Below are 27,917 nucleotides of genomic sequence, written 5' to 3'. Positions count from 1 at the left end.
TAAGGAAATCGCGATTCATATAATGGCCTGTTGTGGCGCTGTCATTGGACCCAGAAAAACCCATAGCCCCATAGAAGTCCATGTATTTGGGCCCAACTTCACCTAGACTGTATTACCTCAATAAACATGGTCATGAATACTTTCTTCTTCCAGTCACTAGTTTAAAGTCTCATTTCTAATGTCATAATATTCTTTTTGGAAAATTATGGTCCCATTAATTAAAAAAATGACCATAAAGTCGCGTATGTTCTGAGGGGCGTGGCTACCGTTACAGTCTATGATCGGGATTCCCCTCCCACTCGAGTCAAAATAAAAACCAACGGAGATGAAGGGGGGAAGTCCCGCCTCATCATTGTTTGGGCCAGCCAATGGCCAGCTGGGCCAAAACGGAGCCAGCCAATAGCCAGCTGGCCCAAACCGGATCTAGAAATATGGCGATTTACATCAGGAATTACCATAGAATTACAGGCTTCATTTTACGTCCATGTTAGACCCGGAGAACGCTTTGTCCATATTTCTTACAGTCTATGCTTAAACCCTACATACTGTATTAGAGCCCCCCAGGGTTCTATAGTTGGTCCTCTCCTTTTTGGTTTACCGCTACACCAAAATCAATGTAAAGCACATTGAATTGCTGTTGAATTGTGCTGCACAAATGCATTGCCTTGCTGTGCCTATAAGCAAGTAGCCAAGTGGCCTTGCCTGAGCTACTGCCATGTACCGCCTAATACCGTATGCCAGACTAAACTTTGTATTTAAACATGCATCAAATTAGCAAATTAGCCTTTCTATTGTCTTCTTCATTCTCTTTGAGTCGGCGGTTTTAGTGTTTAGTTGTGTGTGTGTGTGTGTGTGTGTGTGTGTGTGTGTGTGTGTGTGTGTGTGTGTGTGTGTGTGTGTGTGTGTGTGTGTGTGTGTGTGTGTGTGTTCTGAATTCATGAACGTGAGTCTTCAACCCAATTGGCTGTAATTGCAATTGTCAAGTTGAGACTAATTGGTTGGACGAGAGACTAGGTAGAAACCAAATGGGTCAAACAAGGAGATACGTTTGTGTAATCTCTGATAGTCTAAACACGTAGATAGCAAGAATCGATCCTGTGGCTTCTGACCCAAGAATAATGTATTAATTCTAGACCACATAGTGTACACTTCTTGACCAGACAGTGGTAGACTGGTATTTGCAATGTCACTTGTTCTGACCCCAGAATAATATAACATACTGTATAACAACAGAATAAATATAATATACCCTCTGAATATTTATATTAATGCTCTGATGAAGGCTCATATCCAAAATGCGTAAGCATTTTTTTTGTTGGTGTGTGCCAACTGCCAATACAAATGTGAAAATGTGGAGTCCATTTATTAGAAATTTGGACGTGCTACCTTTTTTTCCCCTTTTTTTCAATTCGTACTTTTGATGTACTGTATACTGAGGCCTTCTAAAGTAGTTCTAGTAGTTGGCGCACTTTCGAGATTAAAAAAAAAAATTCCGCAGAGGAAAAGAAAATAGCAGATGTACAAGCTCACGGCACAGCACAAAGTGACACTCCAAGAGCTTGTATATCCGCTATTTTTGAATAATGCAAAAATCTAAAATGGCACGGATGCTGTCCCGGTTTTAATGGGCTTGTGTAGAAACAAAGGACCACACACACTGAACAGACAATACTGTATCGACATTTAAAACTCTAAACTGGGTCTAAGAAAAGTTTACTGACTCTGAATCTGCTTAGATGCAATGCAAGTTGTCCAATGAACCACAGACATGTTCTGGAATATAACATGCAATTGATTACTCTACACCTGCAGCCCATGGACATTTCATCACCACCTGTTTGACACGGTGCGCTCAACTGGCAGCCGTTTACTTGTCCAGTTATGCAGCAACACAAATTGGCTCTCTCACTATTGGCCCTTGTGGCAGAAATATATTTGATCATACTGTACCAATTTACTGTGGCATTCTATATATGCTTCAGACATTAGCTGGTGGCCCTGCATGTCTGGGCAATAAATGGAGCCTTTTTAAGTGCCCATATACACCTGTCAGTTGTTGCCCCTCCTCTCCTGTAAGTGTGATGTTGATGAGCAGTGATGGAAGGATATTGCATTTGCATCCTGCTCTCCCCACCACAGCTGGCAGGGCAAGGCCCCTCTGGGGCTTCGATTGGTAATGATGCAAACAAGCAGTCGCACAAGCCACAGCTCACTAACGCACGCAGGCACGCACACTCCACATGGCGGACATTCACACACGTATACACACTATAATTTTAACTTTAAATAGCTCCCTAACTTTGAGGCAGCAGAGTGAGAAGTAAACATGGACAGCACACACATAGACATGAAAGGGTGCTTTAGCCTCTGCCCTTTTGGCCATCGGTGAATAGTGCCCTCTCCATAATGTACTATGGTGTGTAATTGCCCCCCCCCCCCCCCCTCCATGCCGTATTAGAAAGCTGTCGCCTCACAGCTAGAAGATCCTGGATTCGAGTCCCGCTGGGGGCGTGTTCTCTCCTCCACGTCATCAGGGCGCCTGATAGAGGAGAAAGGAACTGGTTGGAATAACGTGTTCATTCCACGTGCTACGTCCAACCGGGGAAACTCCCCCCCTGTTAGGTGAAAAGAAGCGGCTTGGACTCCTCATGCATTGAAGGAAGCATGAGGTCAGTCCATTGCTCTCCTCAGGTTGACAGAGGGAGTGTAGAGCCCAGGATTATATTAGATAATTGGCACTGGGTGAAAAAAAAATACAAAATCGTGGGATTAAATAATCCCCCCCCACACACCCACACACACACACACACACACACTTCCCTCTGCACGTCCCTGATGGACAGTGAACGCAGACAGTAAAGGCCAACATAGTCCACTGAGCCAGTTAAGCTGACCACTGGCTGACAACAGTGGAGCTCGCGGCAGAGAGGGTCGGCGGTGATCCCTTCAAAACAATTCTAATTCTCGCCCACACTGTGCCGATGGCTCGCCTGCCACATTTAGTACAGCAGATAATAGGAACGATCTTTCACTTGGTGATACAAGCGTGAAATTTGGCATGAACATGCCTCTGGGTCACCTCTTTAACTTTTTTAACCGAGCCAACGAAAAATCCAATATGGCGGTCATTTTTCAAGATGGCCGCCAAATAAAAAAGGCCTTTTGTGGCGGTTCTGGACAACCATGGGTGCGGCCGACTCGAGACCGGGCACTGCACTCCCTGTGGGTGTGTGGAACGTGTGTGTCGAATTTGAAGTCGGTGGGGCGAACCGTTCTCGAGTTACGTGGATTACAGATGTACACACGCACACAAAATTCGTGCAATATAGCAGATCATTGGAACGGTTGTTCGCTTGGTGATACAAGCGTGACATTTGTCATGAACCTTCCTTTGGGTCAACTCTTTAACTTTTTAACCGAGCCATCCAAGAATCCAATATGGCGATGCTATTTCAAGATAGCCGCCACATCTAATTGTTAGCCTATGTCTACATTTCTTACAATTTTTTTATTTTATATTCTTTATATTTTTTTGGTAGCATTAGCATGCTACCATTTTCAGTATGAAAACTAAAAATAATGACAAAAAAATAAAAAATAAATAGAAATAAATAAAAAAAGCTATCTAGATAATGGTGACATTTTTCCTAAAATGTGTAAGAAATGTAGACATAGGCTAACATTTAGATGTGGCGGCCATCTTGAAATAGCACCGCCATATTGGATTCTTGGATGGCTCGGTTAAAAAAGTTAAAGAGGTGACCCAGAGGCATGTTCATGCCAAATTTCACGCTTGTATCACCAAGCGAACAACCGTTCCAATGATCTGCTATATTGCACGAATTTTGTGTGCGTGTGTACATCTGTAATCAACGTAACCCGAGAACCGTTCGCCCCACCGACTTCAAATTCGACACACACGTTCCACACACCCACAGGGAGTGCAGTGCCCGGTCTCGAGTCGGCCGCACCCATGGTTGTCCAGAACCGTTACAAAAGGCCTTTTTTATTTGGTGGCCATCTTGAAAAATGACCGCCATATTGGATTTTCCGCTGGCTCGGTTAAAAAAGTTAAAGAGGTGACCCAGAGGCATGTTTATGCCAAATTTCACGCTTGTATCACCAAGTGAAAGGTTCTCTCACAATATGGCTGTTAGCCGCTGTACTATTGCACAACAACATTCCAGCTACTCAACTGGACACTGATTGGTTTAAAGTTAACTTGACCGACTACAGAAGATGGGCCAAGCGGCCATTCGTTTTTGGACGACCGTGTGCACAGGTACATATTAAGAGTAACACTTATTTTTGTTTGGCTTCCTTCAGACAATGCAGCAGAAGAGATAACATCAAACAACAAGCACTGCCGCAAGCACAGCAAACAAAGGGATGGCATACAGACTGCAAAAAAAAGCAAATAAAGAGTAAAAGAGAGGGAATGTTTTCCCTGTAGTAGCAAAGTTAGGTGAACTTTGTGTGAACAACTTCACAGTATAGGCTATGTTCCATACAAGAAATGTAGTTTAGAGAGGTAGAATTGGAGCTTAATAGTGGGAGAAGAGGGCGAAGGTACGGTTCAGCCAAGAGAGACGGAGAAAGATGAAGAAGAAAGCTAGTATTTTTATTCACTGCTAGAAGCATAACAGGATTGATGGAGGAAGAGTGAAGACTCAAGAGTATATAATGCTGTATGTCTTGGTAAGCTTTGTGTTCTCCTGATAGCGTCGACTCTTAGACCATCAGCCTTGGGTTATGACAGTGTTCACTGATAACCTATCAGCCTTCTCAGTACAGGAATATCTTAAAGTTTTAAAAACATGCGTGTGCTTTGTTGGTTTTAGCTGTTGTGGTTTAATGGTGCAGAAACTGAGTCAAACGTTTGTCAACCAGCCCTAGTTCGAAGTGGATACAAAAGTCTGTTCACCGGTTTAGCTGCCAAATATTGTTTTAGAATAATAATTGCATGGCAGACAAAACGGAGTGTGTGTGTGTGTGTGTCTGTGTGTGTGTGTGTGTGTGTGTGTGTGTGTGTGTGTGTGTGTGTGTGTGTGTGTGTGTGTGTGTGTGTGTGTGTGTGTGTGTGTGTGTGTGTGTGTGTGTGTGTGTGTGTGTGTGTGTGTGTGTGTGTGTGTGTGCGCGACTGTGTGTGTGATGCCTGATGGCAACAGTTCAAACAGTGAGTGAGCGGGGTGGGAAGTGTCTTTTTATGACAGCGGTCTCTGTGTAGTTCTTCCAGTGTGGGGAGAGGGCAGCCAACGATCTTCTGTGCCGTATTTATGACCCCCTGGAGCTTTTTCCTCTGCGCCACTGTACAGCTGGTGTACCACACACATATGCAGTACGTTAGTATGCTCTCTATGGAGCACCGATAGAAGGACACCCTCACACCAGCAGTCTCTGTGTGATGTTGTTCCCCCTGAGCACCCTCAGGAAGTAGAGTCTCTGCTGGGCCTTCTTCAGCAGCTCAGCTGAGGTGTTCTCCATGTGGACTCCCAGAAAACGGCAGGAGGACACCCTCTCCACACAGTCCCCATTAATGAACAGGGGTGGAATGACTGTTTTCTTCCTCCTGTAGTCTATGACCAGCTACTGGGTCTTGGATGTGTTCAAGAGCAGGTTGTTCTCTCTGCACCAGTCCGTCAGCTGCACCACCTCATCCCTGTAGGCTGACTCATCTCCCTTGGAGATGAGCCCTACTACTGTGGTGTCATCCGCAAACTTCACCATGGTGTTGCTGCGGTGGGCGGGGGTGCATTGGTGTGTGTAGAGGGTGTAGAGCAGCGGACTCAGCACACAGCCCTGTGGGGAGCCGGTACTGAGGCTGAGGGACGTAGACATGTGCTGTCCCACTCTCACCCTCTGACTGCGACCAGACAGGAAGCTTTTAATCCACATGCAGGTGTTGTGTGGAAAACCCAGTTCCCCCAGTACATCCACCAGTCTGTGGGGGAGGATGGTGTTAAAAGCAGAGCTAAAGTCCACAAAGAGCATCCGCGCGTAGCTCCCCTGCTGCTCCAGGTGGGACAGTGCAGCATGGAGGGCTGTGGCCACGGCGTCCTCTGTGGATCTATTGGCCCTGTAAGCGAACTGGTGGGGGTCAAAGCCACGGGGCAGGAGTGATGTGACCCCGGACCAGCTTCTCAAAGCACTTCATCACCACTGGTGTGAGTGCGACTGGCCGGTAGTCATTTAGACTGGAGATGTTGCGCTTCTTGGGCAGGGGGACTATGGTGGAGGATTTCAGACAGAGTGGGACAGTGGACTGGGCGAGGGACTGGTTGAAGATCCTGGTGAAGACCCCAGCCAGCTGGTCCGCGCAGTCCTTCAGTACACGTCCAGTGACGCCGTCAGGACCCGCAGCCGTCCTCGGGTTGATGGCCCGCAGCGTGCGCCTCACCTCGTGCTCCTCCACTGTGAAGGTGAAGCTGCTGTGGACCGTGGGGTGTGACGTTGCTGCCTCCGGTGGCTCTGCCTCGAAGCGGGCAAAGAAGGTGTTTAGCTCCTCTGCCAACGAGACGTCACCCTCGACAGCTCCGACGGTAGTCCTGTAGTTGGTAAGCTGCTGGACTCCCTGCCACACCTGCCTGCTGTTGTTGCTGTCCAGATGGTCCTCGATCTTCCTCCTGTAGTCAGCCTTGGCCTCTCTGATGCCTCTCCTCAGGTTCGTTCGGGCTGCGCTGTAGTTAGCCCTACCCTCAGACCTGAAGGCGGTGTTCCTCTCCTTCAGCAGCCGCTGGACCTCCCGGGTCATCCAGGGCTTCTGGTTGGGGTAGACCCGGATGCGTTTGTCCACTGTGACACTGTCTGTGAACACATTCAGGTCCTGGTGTTCAAAAACATCCCAGTTGGTCCTGTCGAAGCAGTCCTGCAGCTGCTCAGAGGCATCCTCAGGCCAAGTTTTGACAGTTTTTGTGATGGTGGGGGCAGTTTTCCTTAGGGGGGCATATGCAGGAATTAAAATCAGGGACATATGGTCAGACTTGCCCAGGTGCGGTAGTTGTTTTGCCCTGTAGCCAAGTTTGATGTTAGAGTAGACCTTGTCCAGAGTGTTAGCTCCTCTCGTAGCACATTTAACATGCTGGTGGAATTTGGGGAGTGCTGCTTTCAAATCCGCCTGGTTAAAGTCCCCCGCTACGATGTGTACAGCGTCAGGATGTCTGCTCATCTGGCTGCTAATGCTGCCATGTAACTGTCCGATAGCCAAGCTAGCATTAGCATCCGGTGGAATGTAAACAGCCGTCGTCATGACAACGGTAAATTCTCTAGGCAAGTAGAAGGGTCTGCATTTCACAGTCACATACTCCAGGTTCGGGCAGCAGTGACTGTCTACAATCACTGTATTTGTACACCAGTTGTTATTGACGTACATACATCCTTTGCTCTTACCCGAGTTCTCCGTCCTGTCATGACGCTGTGCGGTGTAGCCTGTCAGCTCGATAGCAGAGTCCGGTATGAGTGAGTGAAGCCAAGTCTCCGTGATCAACATGATGCAACAGTCCTTCACGGTTTTATTCGCTGAAGTCTGTAGCCTCAATTCATCCATCTTGTTCGCGAGGGATCTGGCGTTTGTGATGAAAAGGCTGGGAAGCGGTGGTTTGAGCGGCTGCCTCCGTAGCCTGACTAGCGCGCCAGCCCTGCAGCCCCGCTTCTGCCTCCTCTCTCCACGCCGCCTTCGCCTCCTCCCGGCGGGGATAGTAAACCATAACGAGCCGGGGCTCCTTGCGATGTCCGCCGGTGTGTTGTGCAAGCGGTGAAACTCGGCTGTAACACTCCGCTTGTGGCAAACTCCTATCCTAAGGAGATCCTGCCGGCTGTAGGTGTTGTACGCTTCACAAAAAGTACATAGAACAAACAACAAATACACAACAAGCCATACAAAGCACCGACCGGGAGAGCACTGAGCCGCAGCAACTGTGTGCGCAGCCATAGTGTCATTTGATTCTACACCACAATACTGTATACAGGGGCAGAATCGCCCTCTGTGGTTACCAGTGCTCTACACGTGCGGTTCCTCGTTTGACTCATTTGGGTTCCCCCCGTCTACTCCGGCGAGTTTCACACATTCAGCCCTAAAGCCCTTCCATTATACGCCACTGACTGTACACTGTAGCTAAATAGTTGCCTTGGGCTCTTAACTGTCTGTTAGTGCCCCGAAGGGATTACTCCCGCCAGCCAGTAGCAAATAGAGACTATTTTCATTGTCCACTGACCATTTATGGCTATATATATGGGGCTCTATGATACTGTGCAGTGTACGAGTTGCACATACATGTCTTTGCGTGTATATGTGTTGTAAATGTGTGCACGATGTGGGTGTATGTCATGATGAGGAGCATGTGTCACTTCCCTTTCATTAGCTAGCTGTCCAAAATTCCACCGTAGCTCTCCCGCTAAACATCATCTTCAATTACATAATTATACAGCGGCAAAACTGTGTATATTTATGCGGCTGACAGGCAGCAACAAAATATTACATGATGAATTACTTTTCCTTCACCGGGTGAGGTGGGGCAGATTATTTGATGCTTTGAAACTCTACACAGACCTGTCAGATTATACCTCTTTGAAACATTATGCTTGAGGACTTAGCTGTCACTTCTCCGCCATCCTGCTGGCGCCGTGCACAACAAAAACAAACCTGGCTGAACAAACTCTCGCAGATTCAACCTAATTTGTCTGAGCATCTGTGTCAATGTGGGGGGACAAGAAAAAAACCCAACCCTGCAGCCATATGTTGAGTCATTTTTACTTACCACGGTATATACAGGGGATGCTCATTTCTGGCTCATCGTAACAGATGGTTCTGTCGCGTTTGAGCGCACACATAGATCATCTTTTTTTTTTCTTGTTTGTTTTCCTAATAAATGGCATAAAGTGATCCAAAAGGGTCAGTTTGAAGGTAAATCACGCCTCTATAAAGTATAAACGTACACAACACACACAGCTATACGATATAGCAATTCATCCATCTTCATCGTTACAGCTGTCTCCAGTATACCTGGACAGTAATTTGGGTTTGGTAAGGTTATTTCCAAGGCCGATTTCTGGCAACAAGAGTGGTGACATGTTTGCTGTATAGTGTCCAAAACATTAACTCCTAGAGTGAATAATATGTTTTTCACAGTTGCCTGGGGGGGGGGGCGTTATTCATCCTGACTTTATGGTGCCCAGTTGCTGTCTTAAAAAACCTTGCAGGGGTGCTCTTAGCAAATGACTTATTTTACAACATTTTGTGAGGGTCTGAAAGATTGTTATATTAAAACTCATTTACCGCCAAGAGTGCCATCTGGTGGTGGCTCAGGGCGCCATCCAGTCGTTTAATAGGCGAAGCATCTTATTCTGAAAGCCATTTCACTCGGAAACCGAGAATCAGGAAGGAACATACATTTTGTAACCGAGGATCATATCGTTTGGAGAAATGAGGCGCAAATCACGCTTGTTTTGACCCAAAAAAGAAGAATCCGAGATATTACGATTCTAAAAACTGCGTTCCCATAGACAGAATAAGACAGCAGAATTTACATTTCCGTTTTTATTTATTTTTTACATATGAGCGTGTACAGAACACCGTAGTGAACCGTAATCAATTGATATTAAAATAGGCGTCCAAAGGTGAACTCGGTGCAGAGGGCGTCAAAAGGCAATCTAGCGCAGAGTGAGTTAATGACTGTTTTTCCCTGTTTCCATCCCCTATCATCTACCAATTATTTTAGAAGTAAAATTGCCTATATAAGTTCCAGAAGAACAGAAAAAAGGGATTAATGAACTTGAGACAGCTCATTATTTTAGCTGAATTCTTTGAACTTTCTAAGAATCTGTAGTGGAGAATGATGATGAGGAAGCCAATAGATTTTCTCTTTGTCCACCAACTGTGCAGTAGGCCAGTTAATCAATTAGTGTCTCAAACTTCCATTTTCCGTACATTCCATAATTAGAATCTCAGAGGTGTATTATGGGAAACCCGCCTTTTAATAATGTAGACTTAATGCCGTCTCCTATATGAGTTCACTTCTTCAATTAGTGTGGTTGCTGTAGGCGTCACACTATTGTTCTAGACCCAGAACCTTATGCCAGCTAAAGTAAACATGTTTTTTGTTAACCTTTTTTGTTCACTGAACTCAATGGATTACATTGGTCAAAGTAAAAAACTATTTGACCATCCAGGGGGAATAAATAAATAAATAAATCCCCCTTCACGCAATTCTAGCCTACCCAAATGTAAAACAAAGTTGGACAGTGTTTTATCCGCTACCAAACTTTTTCAGGAGAAATAAACAGACATTGTTATTTCTGCAAAATATAACCTCTAAAACAACATTTAGTCTACGTGTTGTGAGTAGCCTACATTTGTATACACATGAGGAATTAGTTGGAATCTACATTCAGAAGACAATGGCAAGGCGTCAACGGGTGCAGGGAGAGGTCTGAAGATCATTAGACAAGTGGGGGAGAGAGTGGCCAATCAAATCGCATGAAAAACACGGTCATCTTGACCTTTCATAGTCATAGTAGTTAGATGAGATGAGTTCAGACATGCTAGTGTTGAGTGGTGGTGTTTTTATTGAGCAAGTCAATAGCAGAAGAGCTGCGGTTGGTTTGTTTTGTTTTTCTTGAGCTGGGTCAGGGTCGGGGTCAGGATGCAACAGAAGGCAACCGCAGAAGCTTTTGAAAATGTTCTGCATCAAAATATTGTTTGCATTTATTGATTCCCAGTCTCTTTGAGTTCTTACATTCTCCTGAATATTACACTTTTTCCCACTACAAGAGACAAAGCGTACAAAGGCGTATCATTGGAGTTCATGATTTAAAACGGGGCTGGCAGCTAGCATGTATACTGTATATGTTGACCCCTGAACCTCTGATGTCGGTTCATGCACCATCAGCAACAACTGACCCTTCTCTATGGGTCAACAAGCTCTCCCCCTCCTCTCTCCTCCTCTGTCTGTCTGTCTGTCTGTCTGTCTGTCTGTCTGTCTGTCTGTCTGTCTGTCTGTCTGTCTGTCTGTCTGTCTGTCTGTCTGTGTCTGTGTCTGTGTCTGTGTCTGTGTCTGTGTCTGTGTCTGTGTTCGTGTGTGGGTGCGTGCGTGCATGCGTGTGTGCACGTGACCAATTATCCAGATGTTCGCGAGCATGTTTTCACAAGTGCGCGTCATAGGTGGCCGTCCATACGAGGCTATGTGTCAGAGCGCCAGATGCGTGGCCGGCGGCATTATGCAAATGTGACGATGCATGTGTGGTTTTGTCCTACAGTGGCTGTACGTACTTCAGCTTACATTAGCCGTAACCTACTGTACGTTGTGCTGCTTAGGTCAGAGGTCGAGGCACAGCGGATGTAATAGGATCATACATGACTGAACATGCATGCAAAACGCCCCTGTACCCGTGGCTGTCTGTACGTGTTCATGTGTCACACGTGGCTAATGAAGACTGACGGGCCTACACGCATCTTATTTGGTGCGAGAGTGCTGTAAGGGGTGGGACGTCTGACTTGAGGGAAATGTTTGATGACACACATACATGGTACACCCCATGCGTACATAGGAATTCAATCAACAGCCATTTGATACAAAGCAATGCACCCACTTAATCCCACATTTGTGCATCCACGCTTGTGCGCACGCAACTCCACAGGGAAACATAACCGAACATAACAGAGAGCTTAGACATCCATTTATATGACATATGGTACTGTGTGTGTGTATGTATATCCTCTTGGCCCATGGGATGTGACTATAGTGACCTATGGGAGATGTCACCCCACAGCCCATGTAAAGATGGGAATGTTTTTTGATCGTGCTATTTAAAGGAAGATTGTCGTGCCTGCAAAATCTATCGAAAATGTACCTTCATCGAGGTATCGTCATGTGAGGTATACGCATCGCGAGAGACGGAATGTATTGATGTAAATGGCATATTATTATGTCTATTTGCCGACTGAGCAATCCCATCGGCAAAGCACTGTGGAGATCGAAGTATGAAATGAAGTTGAGCACAGCTGCTTCTTCCCACCTCTCTCATCAACGGAACGTTTTCTGTTCATATCAAGTACTTCCCACCCAGTAGCCCCCCATGAAACTACTTCTCCCAGAATCCAAATCCAAAAGGACAATGGTATGTTCCATCCTGTATGGCAGCAGGCCTGATATTATTTCATCATTTATATGTGCAATAATGCAACTGAAAGTTAAAGTTCAGAGCCATTATATTGCCTATTGTTAGGCTAGATATTTGTCTTACACATTGATGTCTTTAGTTTTCTAAACTTAACCTGAAGCAAAAAGACTTAACTATATACTGCAATTTGTACTCATCTTAGTCATATCGTTATTGAGGTATTCAACGTCAGCGAGTAGCACATGCTTTTAATATCGTGCAGCCTTAAGGGCCTTTCAAACAGGAAGCGAGGAACACAGGCGTTGTTGCCTGGATCAACGACAGGTCTCCTCCAGGTCTGGATCAACGACAGGTCTCCTCCAGGTCTGGATCAACGACAGGTCTCCTCCAGGTCTGGATCAACGACAGGTCTCCTCCAGGTCTGGATCAACGACAGGTCTCCTCCAGGTCTGCACGCAACAACGCAAGCGTAAAAAAAAAGCGAAACAGTATCCAGGTCTGGTGAGTCGCGGGCGTGTGCACGAAGCGAGCATGCGCGCAACAAATTCACGGGACCGCGCCCACGTAAATACGCTTGCGTTGTCGCACCGCGACTGCTCCCCAGTGCTCCGTGCAAAAACGCAAATGAAATGAAATGAAAATGAAGTATAGGCGCGTTATATCGCTTCACATTTGAAAGGCCCGTAACTGCGGATGGCAGCAGTAATGGCAGCAAGAAGGAGACTTCAAAGCTGCACCGTTATTGGAGCCATAGATTGCATGCACAGTACTCACTGTAGGCCTTCTTCTATCAATTAACTTTTGGAGAAACAGAAAACTCACATTCAATGAACGTTAAAGTCATCTGTAATCCAACAAGGCATGAAATCACAGACACTGCTCTAAGGAGTCAGCAGTTTATCATATACTGTACAGTAACCTCCCCCAGCTCTCTTATCCCATTCTGACCTGAGATCAGATTCATACGAGGTTTCCGCCGGACACACACTGGTCTGATGAACCCATTCTGACCTGAGATCAGATTCTAAAAATGTCAGTCGCTCTTCGATTTTTCAAAAATAGCAGACCTACAAGCTCGTATCGCGCCACTCGGTGGCGCGATATGAGCTTGTAGATCTGCTATTTTTAAATAGCTAAAGCATAACATGATGCCGACACCAAAATGGGTGCCCGTTCAGAATGGGTTAAGAGCGCTCAGTGTTTCATCACTGGTTGCAGTGGCTTGTAGTTTTATTACCGGTATAAGAACATTTCCTTTTTGTTTGTTTTGTCTCTCTTTTTGAGCAATGCTCACAGAACTTCTAGCACCGCTGCATATTGTTTTTATATTTTCATGCCTGAACCGGTTGAGGGCCCCTTGTTCCACCTAATAATTATAGATGCTGCTCAACGGTGTAATGCACACTTCCACAGTAAATATTACTGTTGCTGCTGCCTCAGTGAATCAGATATTAATTCCACACAGATACAGTAGAATGCACATAGTATACCATGCACATAATTTATTTCAAAGTCATACTGTGAAACTTAAAATACAGAGTTCCCCCCCCCCCCCCCCCACACACACACACACAAACACACACACTCGCTACATACACTCGCTACACATTGGAACACGCACACACTGCTTCCCTTTCGTCAGAAGCGTTTACATGGCGGCAGTGTCGCGGTACAAAGGCACAAATTAAATCCGAAATGTGGATGGCAGAAAATCCACCAAGGACAGTGATCCTGGAGTCGGACTTATGGAGGTTTGAAAATCCTCCTTTCAACTGGTTTGCACTGTGAATATATTTGCAATCCCATAGTTGGAACGGTGGGGCGTTGCTATAGGAACCGGACCAATGTTATAGAAGCTTCCGTAGGCATCAACCATTTTATAGACAGAGTATACGTTGGGGTACATTTATATACGGACCTGGGATATGACACCACCTAGCGTCGACGTCCATATATATACTGTACGTACCTGCATGGGGAAAAAAGAGCATTTGTAATCTTTCGGCGATTCCTTTGGTAGCTCTGTTGTCATCACAGGATCTGTCTAATGTTGTTGCCTTTGAACCTTATAATTCAGTTAAAAACAATACCACAGACCAAAATAAATGCTGCAGGGTCCTATAGCACCGGGGCATTCAGTGGACCAGGGGTCCAAGCCAAGAAATATCTCAGTCAACTGGGAAAGAAATGTCTGTGCTGAAGTAACACTGGCCTGACCTTCAAAGAATTGCCAGTAACATACCCTCACACAAAGCTCCCCTTGACCGCTCCACTGGAGCTGCTCAGGCGACTGTGTGGCTACACTGGCATGGGCAGCTCCCAGGTGTGGGATATATGAGAGCTATACAAGTGTGAAGAGGGTGTCGCTGAAAAGGAACATGTGTTCTCAGTCGATTTCACCCTGAAAACAAAAAAGACCCTGAAGAAAACAAAAGGTAAAGCGGTGCAGCTTGCAGGCGTGTGCGTGCGAGCGTGTGTGTGTGTGTGTGTGTGCGTGCGTGCGTGCGTGCGTGCGTGCGTGCGCGCACGTATCAGTGCGGCTCAGCCAGCCAGCCAGTGGAGATTTTATTCTGGGGTAGGAGAGGGGGGAGCAGAATTTTACTTGTTTAACGTGTTTAGTTGATAGCAGAAGGGTTAAATAAATAGAGGCTAAAGTAAACTTTACAATGTCAAGTTGAGAACACACCTGCAGTTTGGTCCAATTTGGCTGTCAGCGTGTCGGAGCATCTCTGATGAATGTCAACAAGCCAGGATCAATTCAACATGTCTGAGTTAGAAAATGATACAGTAGATTGTCAAAGGGATGTGCAGCCCTATAGTTAATGTCAGTATGTCAGCAGTAAAAGGCATGTCTGGCTCTTTCACAAAGCCTAACATATATATATATTTTTTTTTTACATTGGCATTTCTAGTATCCACTCGATAGATTTTTGGCACTGCATTTCCAGTGTCCACTAGATTGCTTTTTGGCATGGCATGTCCTGCGTCCACTGAATGCTTTTGGGCTGCACTTTGGCCATGTTATCTCTTGTATGTGGACAGAGTGGCATTTCAACGCACCGCCATTCCGACTACGAGGCTTCCGCGTGCGGTGGGGACAGTGTTAGTAATGCGGTTAGGGTTAGGGACAGTGTTAGTAATGTGGTAAAAAAAAAGTCTTGGGGAAAGAATGATTCATATAGGCTACATAATATATAATTAATTTTCGTCTACTTTTCTTTCTTTAAAATTGTTTCATGTAAAAGCACATCACCTACTGTAGCTCCCATGTGGTTTAATTCCACCTAGCTCCCATCGCTTTTCTCCTAGCTCCCATGGGGTTTTTCTCCTAGCTCCCATGGGGTTTTTCACCTAGCTCCCATGGGTTTTCCACTTTATTATGGTAATCTGTCATGATGTGTGGCCTACTAGTTTGTCATCTTCTTCTTCCGATCATTCATGGCTAGTATAGGTCAATGTCATCATAATGGTCTGTCATGCAAGTAGATGTAGTAGGGTAAGTGTCAGGTAATTCCGGGTTTCTTCTTTATTTCCGACTCATCCAACATTTGCACCATTTGTCCTTGACACGTTTTGTGCAACTGTGTTTTTCACTGATCTGTTCGTATACCTGCCCTGATGAATGGAAATGCTCTTCTGTGTTGGTTGAAGTTGAAGTTTACATTAGGGTACAGTGTAGTTCTGTTTTCTCTATCATTTTATCCATTCGTTTGTGAAGAGCAAAACGTCTTATTTCCGTTCTCTCCACTCCACCAACTTCATTGTGTGCCAAACGGGAAGGGACAAGGCCGGGCCACGTACGTGGGCGGCCCTGGTTGAAAAATCATAATAATAATAATAAGACTGGTGCCGAGCCGGGGCGCATTTCTCCCTTGGAGCCTCAAAGGGACCTGGCCCCGACCTGGCCACGGCCTCCAACCCCGGTAAAAACGGTCCTGCTAGGGGACAGAATCTAGAATGTAGTTTTTGTTTTTATTTGTCACATCATGTATTTGCAGGGTTGCAAGTAGTTTGTGGATTTTTGTGAACGCTTCATCGCTCACAAAAGTGAACGATGAAGTAGTATTCCGTGAGAAGAGAGAGGACAAATGTAGAATGAGAGTAAAGGGAAAGGGGTAGCAAACTGGTTAAAGATGGAGTGCCACAATTTTTGTATTTTTCCATGTGTCTATGAGGCGACAGTACTTCATTAGACACCCTGGAGTCATCTGTATGTGCAATGGATGTATTAACTTTGTATTTAGTATTTAATATAGTGACATCACACTATCAGCCCCTCCCCTAACCCCTCCCCCTTTATAATACAACTACAGCTGTGGGTGCGGCTTCAGTTCAGGTGGATCACCACCCATCACCACCCACCAGGCAAACCACATAAAAACAACATTTTAACAAATACTGTAAACTTTTAAATTACATCTCCTTATATAATAATAAGACCTGATGATCATGGTTTAGGGTAGAAAAAATCATGGCACTCCATCTTTAAATAGAAAAAATAAAGATAAATAGGCTAGCGTACATATAACGTATGTGAAAGCAAGTTTTCATCTTATTCCTGGCCTTCTCTAGGCCGCTGGGAATTTTCCGTCACTTGAGTCACACCCAGCAGAAAAATATACGCGTGTACTGTAAGTCCTTTTTGTCATACTGTACTGTACATACTGTGCTGGCAGCGCTACCTCTTTCAACCTCTCATTTCTACCACAACATACCGAAGCCAGTAATGTAATCAATAATAAGTTATTTGGTCTACAGCTTATTTTATCTGATCACGATTGGCAATCAAAGCCATGGTTTTACAGCGAGGGAATCCAATTACATCAGAAACCTAGGATGATGAGCACGAAGAGAAATGGGTAAAGAGAAAGAGAAGGATGGGGGAGGGAATCGATGGAATCCAACTGAAATTCAGCTTGACAGTGCAACTTTTCTCCTACGCTATTCTTCCTTCTCCTCTCTCATCTCCTTCTTCATGTCCTCTCGATCATGGTCCTCTGTATTTGCTGTGAAGCAGGTGAAAATGAAGGCTTAGCGCTCGCTCATTCACTCGCTCACTCGCTCATTCGTGCATTCATTCACTCACTCACTCACTCACTCACTCACTCACTCACTCACTCACTCACTCACTCACTCAAACTTTCTGGACTTGTACCCCCTCCAACAATTCCCCCCTCTCCTTTTCTCATAATGTAGAATGAATATTCATTCATTAAAGTTTAGTCACAACAATGTGCTGTGATTGCTGTGAACTGATATGTCCAAAGAGCTCAGAGTGGGGTTTTATTTTTGGGTTGCCTTCAAGGGCCCGCTGGCACTAGTGGTTCTTACTGATGAGGTCCAATGAACAGTCTGCCACTGATTACAGCGTCCAAAGACCCATATGGTGTTGTACGTGTTCTCTGTCCCTTCTACATCACTCTATGGAGATATGTTCTACACTGGTCCTTTTCTACATCACTCTATGGAGATGTGTACTACACTGGTCCTTTTCTACATCACTCTATGGAGATGTGTACTTCACTGGTCCTTTTCTACAGCATTCTATGGAGATGTGTACTACACTGGTCCTTTTCTACAGCATTCTATGGAGATGTGTACTACACTGGTCCTTTTCTACAGCATTCTATGGAGATGTGTACTATACACTGGTCCTTTTCTACAGCATTCTATGGAGATGTGTACTATACACTGGTCCTTTTCTACAGCATTCTATGGAGATGTGTACTACACTGGTCCTTTTCCACAGCATTCTATGGAGATGTGTACTACACTGGTCCTTTTCTACATCACTCTATGGAGATGTGTACTACACTGGTCCTTTTCTACAGCATTCTATGGAGATGTGTACTATACACTGGTCCTTTTCTACAGCATTATATGGAGATGTGTACTACACTGGTCCTTTTCTACAGCATTCTATGGAGATGTGTACTACACTGGTCCTTTTCTACATCACTCTATGGAGATGTGTACTATACACTGGTCCTTTTCTACATCACTCTATGGAGATGTGTACTACACTGGTCCTTTTCTACATCACTCTATGGAGATGTGTACTTCACTGGTCCTTTTCTACAGCATTCTTTGGAGATGTGTACTACACTGGTCCTTTTCTACATCACTCTATGGAGATGTGTACTACACTGGTCCTTTTCTACATCATTCTATGGAGATGTGTACTTCACTGGTCCTTTTCTACAGCATTCTATGGAGATGTGTACTACACTGGTCCTTTTCTACAGCATTCTATGGAGATGTGTACTACATTGGTCCTTTTCTACAGCATTCTATGGAGATGTGTACTACACTGGTCCTTTTCTACAGCATTCTATGGAGATGTGTACTATACACTGGTCCTTTTCTACAGCATTCTATGGAGATGTGTACTACACTGGTCCTTTTCTACAGCATTCTATGGAGATGTGTACTACATTGGTCCTTTTCTACAGCATTCTATGGAGATGTGTACTACACTGGTCCTTTTCTACAGCATTCTATGGAGATGTGTACTATACACTGGTCCTTTTCTACAGCATTCTATGGAGATGTGTACTATACACTGGTCCTTTTCTGGTATGATGATAAGAGCGCCCCTCACTTCACGAGTGTGATTTATTTTCTTTTTAAAAAAAGAAAATGTTCCAGCTCCAAAACAACTCTGAACCAATTCATTTTCAATGGAAACACACAAAAGAACGGAACCCTGATGGATTTTTTTCTTGCCGTATCAAAGAGTCACCTTTGTGAATCGCCTGTTGATGTGTGTGTACAGTACACACCACGGGGAAAGATGATAATATTGTCTCAAACCACCACTGCCGCTGGGACTGATGCACCAACAAACTAACTCTTAACAGGAAAAACAAATCTTCCACCTCTGCCTCTCAGATTGTAATCCATCCATTATTGGTATCAACATTCAACACAGCAGTGCATTCTGAACTGGCTTATTATCTCCATGCCTGGGTTTAACTCAGATGTACAGCTGGCCAATGAGCTAAATAACTTTTACCTAAGATTTGAGAATCAGGACTTTGCTGAAAACATTACTCAACTAGAACTGCACTCTGTCGAGTGCATACTTGCTTGTTGCACACTAGTAGGCCATAAATGGCCAACTAGTGCGCAAGCAGAGCGTGCATGTAATGTTTTCGCTCGCTGTAAACTGCCAAATCTCAGTATCTCTGTGAAGGAATGTTTGAAATGATTAATGTTTAGATGTAATTATTTGCTACCTACTATACATGTAAACATTTAGTATTAAGTATGATTCTAGTTTCTATCTATATAAGAAATACTGTTTTATCGTTGTAGATATATTCTGGATCCCTTTTTTTTTTCAGAGAAAAATAAATCACTTATATGTGTTGGAAAAAAGGTATATAAACTGAATTAAAATATGTTATACAGTATACTTTTTCTGTAAACGGTGGAATCTCAATATCTCTGTGAAGGAACATTTGAAATGTGTAATTATTAGGTGTAACTATTTACTACCTATCTAATTTATGTATGTAAACGCCTATAAAAAAAGTATATAAACTGAATTAAAAATTTAATTTTAAATTTAAATCTATTTCATGTTAGACTATAGTGATATTAATACTAAATCATGGTCAGAGTAATATGTGTCTCTAACTTCAATTTCTATAATAATACTTTCACATTTGTTAAAATATACATGATCTAAAATATTTCCGTAATCTGTAGTTGGATTTGTATTTAATTGTTTAAAGCCTAATTTTGACATGTAGGTCTTTATACTTCTTTCTATCTTAGTATTATGGTCTTCATTGAAATCTCCTATTATCAAAATTGCAGAAGTCGGAGATGATATATTCTGTACCATGTATTTGAGAAATGTGTTTAATTTTGAAAGCTCTGTTTTAGGTGATCTGTACATAAGAATGATATATAGATTTTTATCTTTTACATGTATACATATATGTTCTACTTTCTCTAATATCCTGCTTTCAGTTGGAATTTCTTCAATGGAAATATCTTCTTTTATAGCAAACATAACTCCCCCACTTATATCTTTTTCTCTATATCTTTTCCTCATCCGCAGAAAAACATCAAATCTGTGCCCGTATTGCTGGATCAATGATGACGAAATGACCATATTTCTTACGTCATCATTTAGAGCTAGTCATACACGTATTTCTTACGTCATCATTTAGAGCTAGTCATACATCAAATCTGTACCCATATTGCTGGACCAATGATGACGAAATGACCATATTTCTTACATACACACCACGTACTCTAGTCCCAGCAGATCAGGCACAATTTGGTAAATTATTTTTTTATTGATTATGTATATAGTATACGTATGACTAGCTCTAAATGATGACGTAAGAAATATATATAGTATATATATAGTATACTGTATAAAGTGTGTAGTTGTAAGTTGATTAGCGGTATTCTGTGGTCACTTTGGTCCAAAAACCGTGACAGCCGTTCCGCCATTTCAGGACCCCCCCAGAAAAACATCAAATCTGTGCCCGTATTGCTGGACCAATGATGACGAAATGACCATATTTCTTACGTCATCATTTAGAGCTAGTCATACACGTATTTCTTACGTCATCATTTAGAGCTAGTCATACACATACACACACATTTGAGGCTTACGCAGAAAAACATCAAATCTGTGTCCGTATTGCTGGATCAATGATGACGAAATGACCATATTTCTTACGTCATCATTTAGAGCTAGTCATACACGTATTTCTTACGTCATCATTTAGAGCTAGTCATACATCAAATCTGTGCCCGTATTGCTGGACCAATGATGACGAAATGACCATATTTCTTACATACACACCACGTACTCTGGTCCCAGCAGATCAGGCACAATTTGGTAAATTATTTTTTATTGATTATGTATATAGTATACGTATGACTAGCTCTAAATGATGACGTAAGAAATATATATAGTATATATATAGTATATAGGCATATACTATATATGTATACATATATACTCTATACTCTATACTGTATAAAGTGTGTAGTTGTAAGTTGATTAGCGGTATTCTGTGGTCACTTTGGTCCAAAAACCGTGACAGCCGTTCCGCCATTTCAGGACCCCCCCAGAAAAACATCAAATCTGTGCCCGTATTGCTGGACCAATGATGACGAAATGACCATATTTCTTACGTCATCATTTAGAGCTAGTCATACACGTATGTGTATGACTAGCTCTAAATGATGACGTAAGAAATACGTGTATGACTAGCTCTAAATGATGACGTAAGAAATATGGTCATTTCGTCATCATTGGTCCAGCAATACGGGCACAGATTTGATGTTTTTCTGGGGGGGTCCTGAAATGGCGGAACGGCTGTCACGACAAATGGACCAGGCCGATCACATTACTTGCGCGCTCTGCTTGCGCAAGTAATTAAAGAACGAGACTAGAGCCCCTCCAGCCCTAGTTATTGACAAAAAAAGTGTGGAAAAACACCTCAGACACACCAAGTCAAAAAGTCCAGGGCCGGATAACATTATGCGGCAAGGTTCTCTCAACATGTGCTGAACAGCTCTGCAGCATTTTTCATTTTATTTTTAACTTATCTCTTCAACAACAGCGGGTCCCTAAGTTATGGAAACAGTCCACAATTGTCCCAGTTGCCAAAATTTGGACCCCAAAGTCATTAAATGACTTCAGGCCTGTTGCTTTGACTTCATTAGTAATGAAATGTTTGGAAAAGCTAGTCAAAGATAATAATCCTAAAGCAGGTGGAGAAATCTCTAGATCCCCTGCAGTTTGCATACAGGTCTAGAAGAGGTGTAGATGATGCCACTATCACCCTACTGCACTTCCTGTACCGCCACCTTGAGGGGAAAAAAACACAGGCCAGATTGTTGTTTGTTGATTTTTCCTCTGCTTTTAACACGATCCAGCCACATCTCCTAGCCCAGAAGCTAATCAGTTATTTTAAACTGGATCTTAACCTTGTTGGCTTGATCTTAGACTTCCTAACTGTTAGGTCTCAGTGTGTGAGGGTAAATGAGGTCATGTCTTCTCTGCTGCTCTCATCCACTGGTTCTCCCCAAGGCTGTTGTCTCTCTTCATTACTGTATATTCTGTATACCAACGACTGTTGTAGCCATCACCCTAACAGGTATATTGTCAAATTTGCTGATGACTCTGTAATTGTTAGCCTTCTTGAAGATAATGAAGTACAGCATGGGCCAGTTGTCGATGATTTCATATCCTGGTGTGACAAGTCATTTTTACAGCTAAATGTGACCAAAACTAAAGACATGATCATCAGCTTTAGACGGACTCCTCCCAGTCCTGCTCCTACACTTATTAAGGGCACAGAAATTGAAGTTGTAGAGAGCTACAAATACTTGGGTGTCGTTCTGGACAACAAACTCTCCTTTGATTCTCATGTTGCCTCTACTTCAAAAGGAAAATGCGTTCTTTTAATGTCTCATCTGTAATGATGACTCTTTTTTATAGGAGTTTTATTGAATCTGTTCTTATGTTTTGTATGGTTGCCTGGTACGGAAATCTGACCCTAGCAAACAAGAACAGGCTCAGCAGCCTCGTCAAAGTGGCCAGTAAGATTTCTGGGAGAACCCAAGCCCAACTTATAGATCTGTACAAGAGGCAGATGCTTAAGAGAACCTCCTCCCTCCTGGAGGTATCAGATCACCCACTTCGGTCTGAGTTTGAACTGTTGCCCTCAGGTCGTCGGCTGAGGGTGCCCGCCACAAAGACTAAACGGTTCAAATTATCATTTGTCCCAGCTGCTATTCAACTGCTGAACAGCAAATAGCACTTTATTCTTGCAGCCCCTTTGCACTTACTGCCCACTAATGCACTTTTGCTGACTTTGCTACTACTGTATGTCATGAATTCTCTGTCTCTAGTGCCCTGTTCTTAGTCTTGCATTAAATGTTGTTGTTGTATGTATTTTGTGTGTATTTTACTATGATCTGGCTGCAAACCAATTTCCCGCAAGGGACAATAAAGCTAACCTTGAACCTTGATTACTTTATGTCTGTCCAATCGGTTTGATCACATCGCTAGAAACGAGTGCATCACAGTGTGAATCACAGTGTGTATTGAGCAGTGTTGGAACTAACGCTAACGCCCTTACATTAAGTTACTTTACATAACAAAACTGCTTTTTGCTGTAACTTGTAATGTAATTCTTTACATTTTCCCATTCAGTAACGCCATTATAGTTACTGTGTTTTCAATGGGTGAGTTAGTAGTTACCTACGTTGTGTAATGTGTAATGTAATGTGTGTGTGTGTGTGTGTGTGTGTGTGTGTGTGTGTGTGTGTGTGTGTGTGTGTGTGTGTGTGTGTGTGTGTGTGTGTGTGTGTGTGTGTGTGTGTGTGTGTGTGTGTGTGTGTGTGTGTGTGTGTGTGTGTGTGTGTGTGTGTGTGTGTGTGTGTGAGAGAGACACGATCCAGCTTCTATTGGAGGCCCTCTGAAACCAACCTGATGAAGTGGTGTGTGAATACCTAGCGTTTAACTCCCTGTGGTTTAGTTATTTTTAAAGCTCTTTCATCGTCTTGTCTTGTGGTTCTCCAGAGTGACAGCGTCTTGCTCATTAACAACACATTAGTGTTTCATGTGTCATTTCATCTGGCTACACTTTGCAAGAACTGTGCAAGAACAGATGTGTGAAAGAACATTTCTTTAATGATCTGCAGTAGCTATTGTGCTGCTAAAACTTTTTCAAAATGTGCTTGCATTTTGAAATAATAATTATAGGACTAATGGCTTGGTTTCTATGGAAGATCAAGCGTTTATTTTCAAAAGTATAATCTTTGTCGTCTCATTTTTTTGTTTCCTTTCAAGTTATGTCAAGAGTACAACAAAGGGGTATTTCAACAATACAGTAGTAAAACACTTAATTAAAATTCATGTGACTCAAATGTCATACTGTATGTGCGTTTGCGTGCGTGCGTGCGCATATGCATACGTGCGTGAGCGCATATATACAGTATGTGTCACACACACATGGTAACTGGAATTATTCTTCAAGCAAGTTCCGCCACTCCACTAAGCTTATGGCACACTTTGTACACTCTCTGTGTTACATTAACAGGAGCAGTGCCTTGATCATGGCCACTTTGACAGCTGTGATGAAAAGCATCGATATGGGTGACCATCCAGTCAGCAGTTTTGGGACTATAGCATACAGTGCAGTACTTCCTCCAGATGGTGCCAACAAGGATTAACCAGCAACATCGTTCAATGTTCAGCCTCTCTCTACCTCTACGCCAAGCCAACCTGCTGTACGTGTCACTGATGCAACTCTGTAAATGGCCAGGGAGAGTATTTAGGATAGCGAGACAGGATGGCGCTGAGGAACAGCTAGAGCCTGTGAGCTGAACGTTAAGAGCCTGATGGCTGAGATGAAGGCAGGAAAATGTGACGGTAAAAGGGCCTCCAGGCGGCTCGGGTGTCTTTGATCCTCTGGGTTGCTCGTCGTTGAATGACTTCTTGTTGTTAAAAAACCTTTAATCATTGATTACTTTGCTTGTGCTGCTGCCAAGGATAAGCCCAGCTCATGGCCGTACAAACCGCAGGCCCCATTAGGTCAAAAGAATGAGCAGGGATGTAGCAAGAGATGACATGTTGTATGTCTGACGGGGCGGTAGTGGCCGGAGATAGAGCGGCTCCTACTGGCGTAACGTTGGAAGTGTCACCGGCTAGCAAGTCGTTGATCCCCGGCCTAACTGCTCCCGATGAGCCTTGGATGGTTGCCTCCTGTCGGCGTGTGAATGGATGAATGTAACGGATGTAAATGCTTTGGCTAAAAATGCAGATAATTTGCCATTTATGGTGGGCCTGTAGTAGGGATGGGTCCGATGTCGATTAAGCGAGTAATCGTTAATGGGATCAAAATTGATTATTCAAAAAAATCTAAGCATCAATTGATGCTTTTTTATGGTATATAAAAAAGCCTCCCCCCTCCCCATTGACTATCAAATAATCGTTAATATTGAATTATAGCAATCATTTTTCATTTTGGACACTTTTACACAGTCTGTAGTGTCTGTGTGCACCGTACATTGTCACATATGCGTGGATAGGTACAGTATGTCTGTGTATGTCTGTCTCTCTGTGTAAAGCACTAACCACACTAAAGGGTCGAGGCGGTTTTAGCGTTGTCCCAGCGGTGCGACCCTTTGGTGTGGTTAATAATAATAATCTTTATTGTCCCGACAGATATTCATCTTCACAGGGCTTAAGAGTGAAGGTGTAAGGAAGAGACACTTTCATGGTGATTCTGATCCGCATCCACTCATCTGCACCTCAGTGTTGCCCTAGAATGCTGCACAACATACGGGCAAAAACAGAACGCTGCAGCTGGAAGTCACCATGAACTCACCCGCATTAAACTTTCTCAGCAGATTGCAAGCCCGGGGGGGATTATTTTTCGGGAATATTGCATTGAGATTGACATTCACAATGGGGGCGCTGGCACACTCTGTAGCAGATGTTGCTCTCAATTATTCACACACTTGACAGAACGGAGCACCTCAAACATATCTGCTTCTAAACTTTGGTTCTTAGAATGAATGTGTGAATTATTGAGTCAAAAACGTATGCCCTTCCATCAATGTCAAGTCAGTTAGTTTTGGTTTTGAGACAATATTTCCTGGCTGCAGGACATAATTGAAGTATTTTGACCATATGCTTTTAAGTAGATAGCTTGCTCCCTTTTTGATTGTATTGAAACAGACAGTGGGAATCTTTCATCCTAATACCAGGCAATCAGTCCACAAGGCAAACAATCCAAAAGAAAAGCTGGGCCAGGCAGGTAATCCAAGATCTGGTGAACCGCCAGATCTCTAAATGGACAGGTCAGGAAACAGAGTAACGCTGGAGACCTTGGTTGAACTCTCAGTGGTGGGGAACAGAGGGAGACGGACTGCTATTTATACAGGGGAGTTAATGAGGGAATGAGGTGGGCTGGCCGGGTCTGATTGGCAATGATCTGCAGCAGTGCACCATGGTGAGCTAACGAGGGGATGAGGTGAGCTGCAAAGGCATGGGGTTGGATCAGGAAAAAGAGGAGAGATATATAAGGCCAATTTCAGCTTGGACTGATAGAAAGTGAAAGTGATGTAAAAATGACAAAAGAAATTAAATGTGTCAAGGATGGAGGGGCGGCGGTGTCGTGTCGAACCTGTCGAGTATCTCTGGGGGAAAAAAGGTTGCAGATGCTTCATAAAATGTTGCACATGCACTCTGATTGGTAAGTACCCCTTTACCACAGAGATGTGTGATACGACAAACCTTTTCTGACATTTTGAGGGAGCGCTCAAAGCATTGTATTTCTATGGTATTGTTTTGTACATTTTGGCAGGGGGGGGGGGGGGTCTGAGCTTATGTCTCAGAGTCTGAGCCTAATGCATTTACAGTATGTTCATTCATTGAAGCAAGCCGTCTCTCCACTATTAAAACCATCATAACTCCCTGAATGTTCAACCAATTTTAGATAGCTAGATAGATACTTTATTTGTCCTTTCGGAATTATTATGATGTTGTCCTTTTCGGGTCAGAACACATAAGACTATCTATGCATAATAATAAATACTACAATGAAATAAATACAATCGGGAAAAACACTGACAATCTGTGTTCCATATTGTAATGGCACTGAAAGCGTACAGTAACATAACACACAGCTGAAAGCAACTTTGACATCAAAGTCAAAGAGCACTATAATATAATGGTTAGTAAAATAACAAAAATTGCTGGAAGATAACTGTTTTTGCCACTCTGCAATTTATAGTCTGGCATTGTGGTGAAGCCTTATACTTTGTCAAACTTAGACACAACGAATGACAACAAACGCCAAATTGGGCTCCCTGAACCAAAATTGGGTCAGAACAAAGTTCTGAACTAATTTTGGCTCGGGGAGCTCAGGGAGCCCAATTTGGCGTTGAGACTTTGAGAGTCATCATTTTGGTTCAGAACTTTGTTCTGAACCAATCTCATCCCAAGCTGCACACAAACTAACCATGCGTCTCCTCTTCCGCAGTGTGGGCTTTTAAAAAACCCATATATCAGCACTATTTTCCTCACATTTAGTACAACAATAAAGTGCAATGAAGTACAGTCCTTTGCTTCTGGGTCTCCCTCATAATCACTTTATCATTCTACCAAACACTAATCTACCCAGAAATGTGTGATTGGTTGGGGCTTCTAAAGAGAGGGTGTCCTCTCCCAATTATAAATGATTATATGTTCATCTGATTAATTATTTAGACTTGGGATAACCAATGATATTGAGGAGTGTGAGGGGTGAACACAAAATATATATATTTCAATTACTGTAGGCCTACATGTAATCAAATAATAAATTACTATAGTGATGATAAAAATAAATAAAACACATGGGGCTATACTTGAGACTTAAAAACAGCGCTGGAAAATAGGAGACAATTCTGAAACAGTTCCCTACTGGATGCTGGATGCATTGCAAGTGCAAAATAACTGTGTGTGTGTGTGTGTGTGTGTGTGTGTGTGTGTGTGTGTGTGTGTGTGTGTGTGTGTGTGTGTGTGTGCGTGTGCGTGTGCGTGTGCGTGTGCGTGTGCGTGTGCGTGTGCGTGTGCGTGTGCGTGTGCGTGCGCGTGCGCGTGCGTGCGTGCGTGTGTGTGCGTGCGTGGCACTGAAATCTAACAGGATAGTCTTCTCGTTCTTTCCCTCAGACCACCAGCTTCCTGTCTGAGGCCGAGTTTTCTGCCGAGTCCCCAGAAACGGTTGACCCACTCTTCAAGTTCCACGAGACCATTGCCAAGGTATGACCAC

The 27,917-nt window shown here is 43.6% G+C and overlaps 1 protein-coding gene across 1 annotated transcript in view; it reads left to right on the top strand.

The window, feature by feature from the left end:
• Positions 1 to 27,917, top strand: part of naaladl2 (N-acetylated alpha-linked acidic dipeptidase like 2) — a 402,484-nt gene that overhangs the window by 298,071 nt on the left and 76,496 nt on the right. Inside the window, exon 13 of the mRNA XM_083768092.1 lies at positions 27,818 to 27,907. Coding sequence (XP_083624218.1) covers positions 27,818 to 27,907 — 90 coding nt within the window. The remainder of the gene's footprint in view (positions 1 to 27,817; positions 27,908 to 27,917) is intronic.

Source organism: Protomyctophum parallelum (genome assembly GCF_964188405.1).
Source record: "Protomyctophum parallelum genome assembly, chromosome: 6".
Classification (NCBI taxonomy): Eukaryota; Metazoa; Chordata; class Actinopteri; order Myctophiformes; family Myctophidae; genus Protomyctophum; species Protomyctophum parallelum.
The sequence above is the reverse complement of the archived record's forward strand: the minus strand, read 5'-3'. Positions and strand labels throughout refer to the sequence as shown.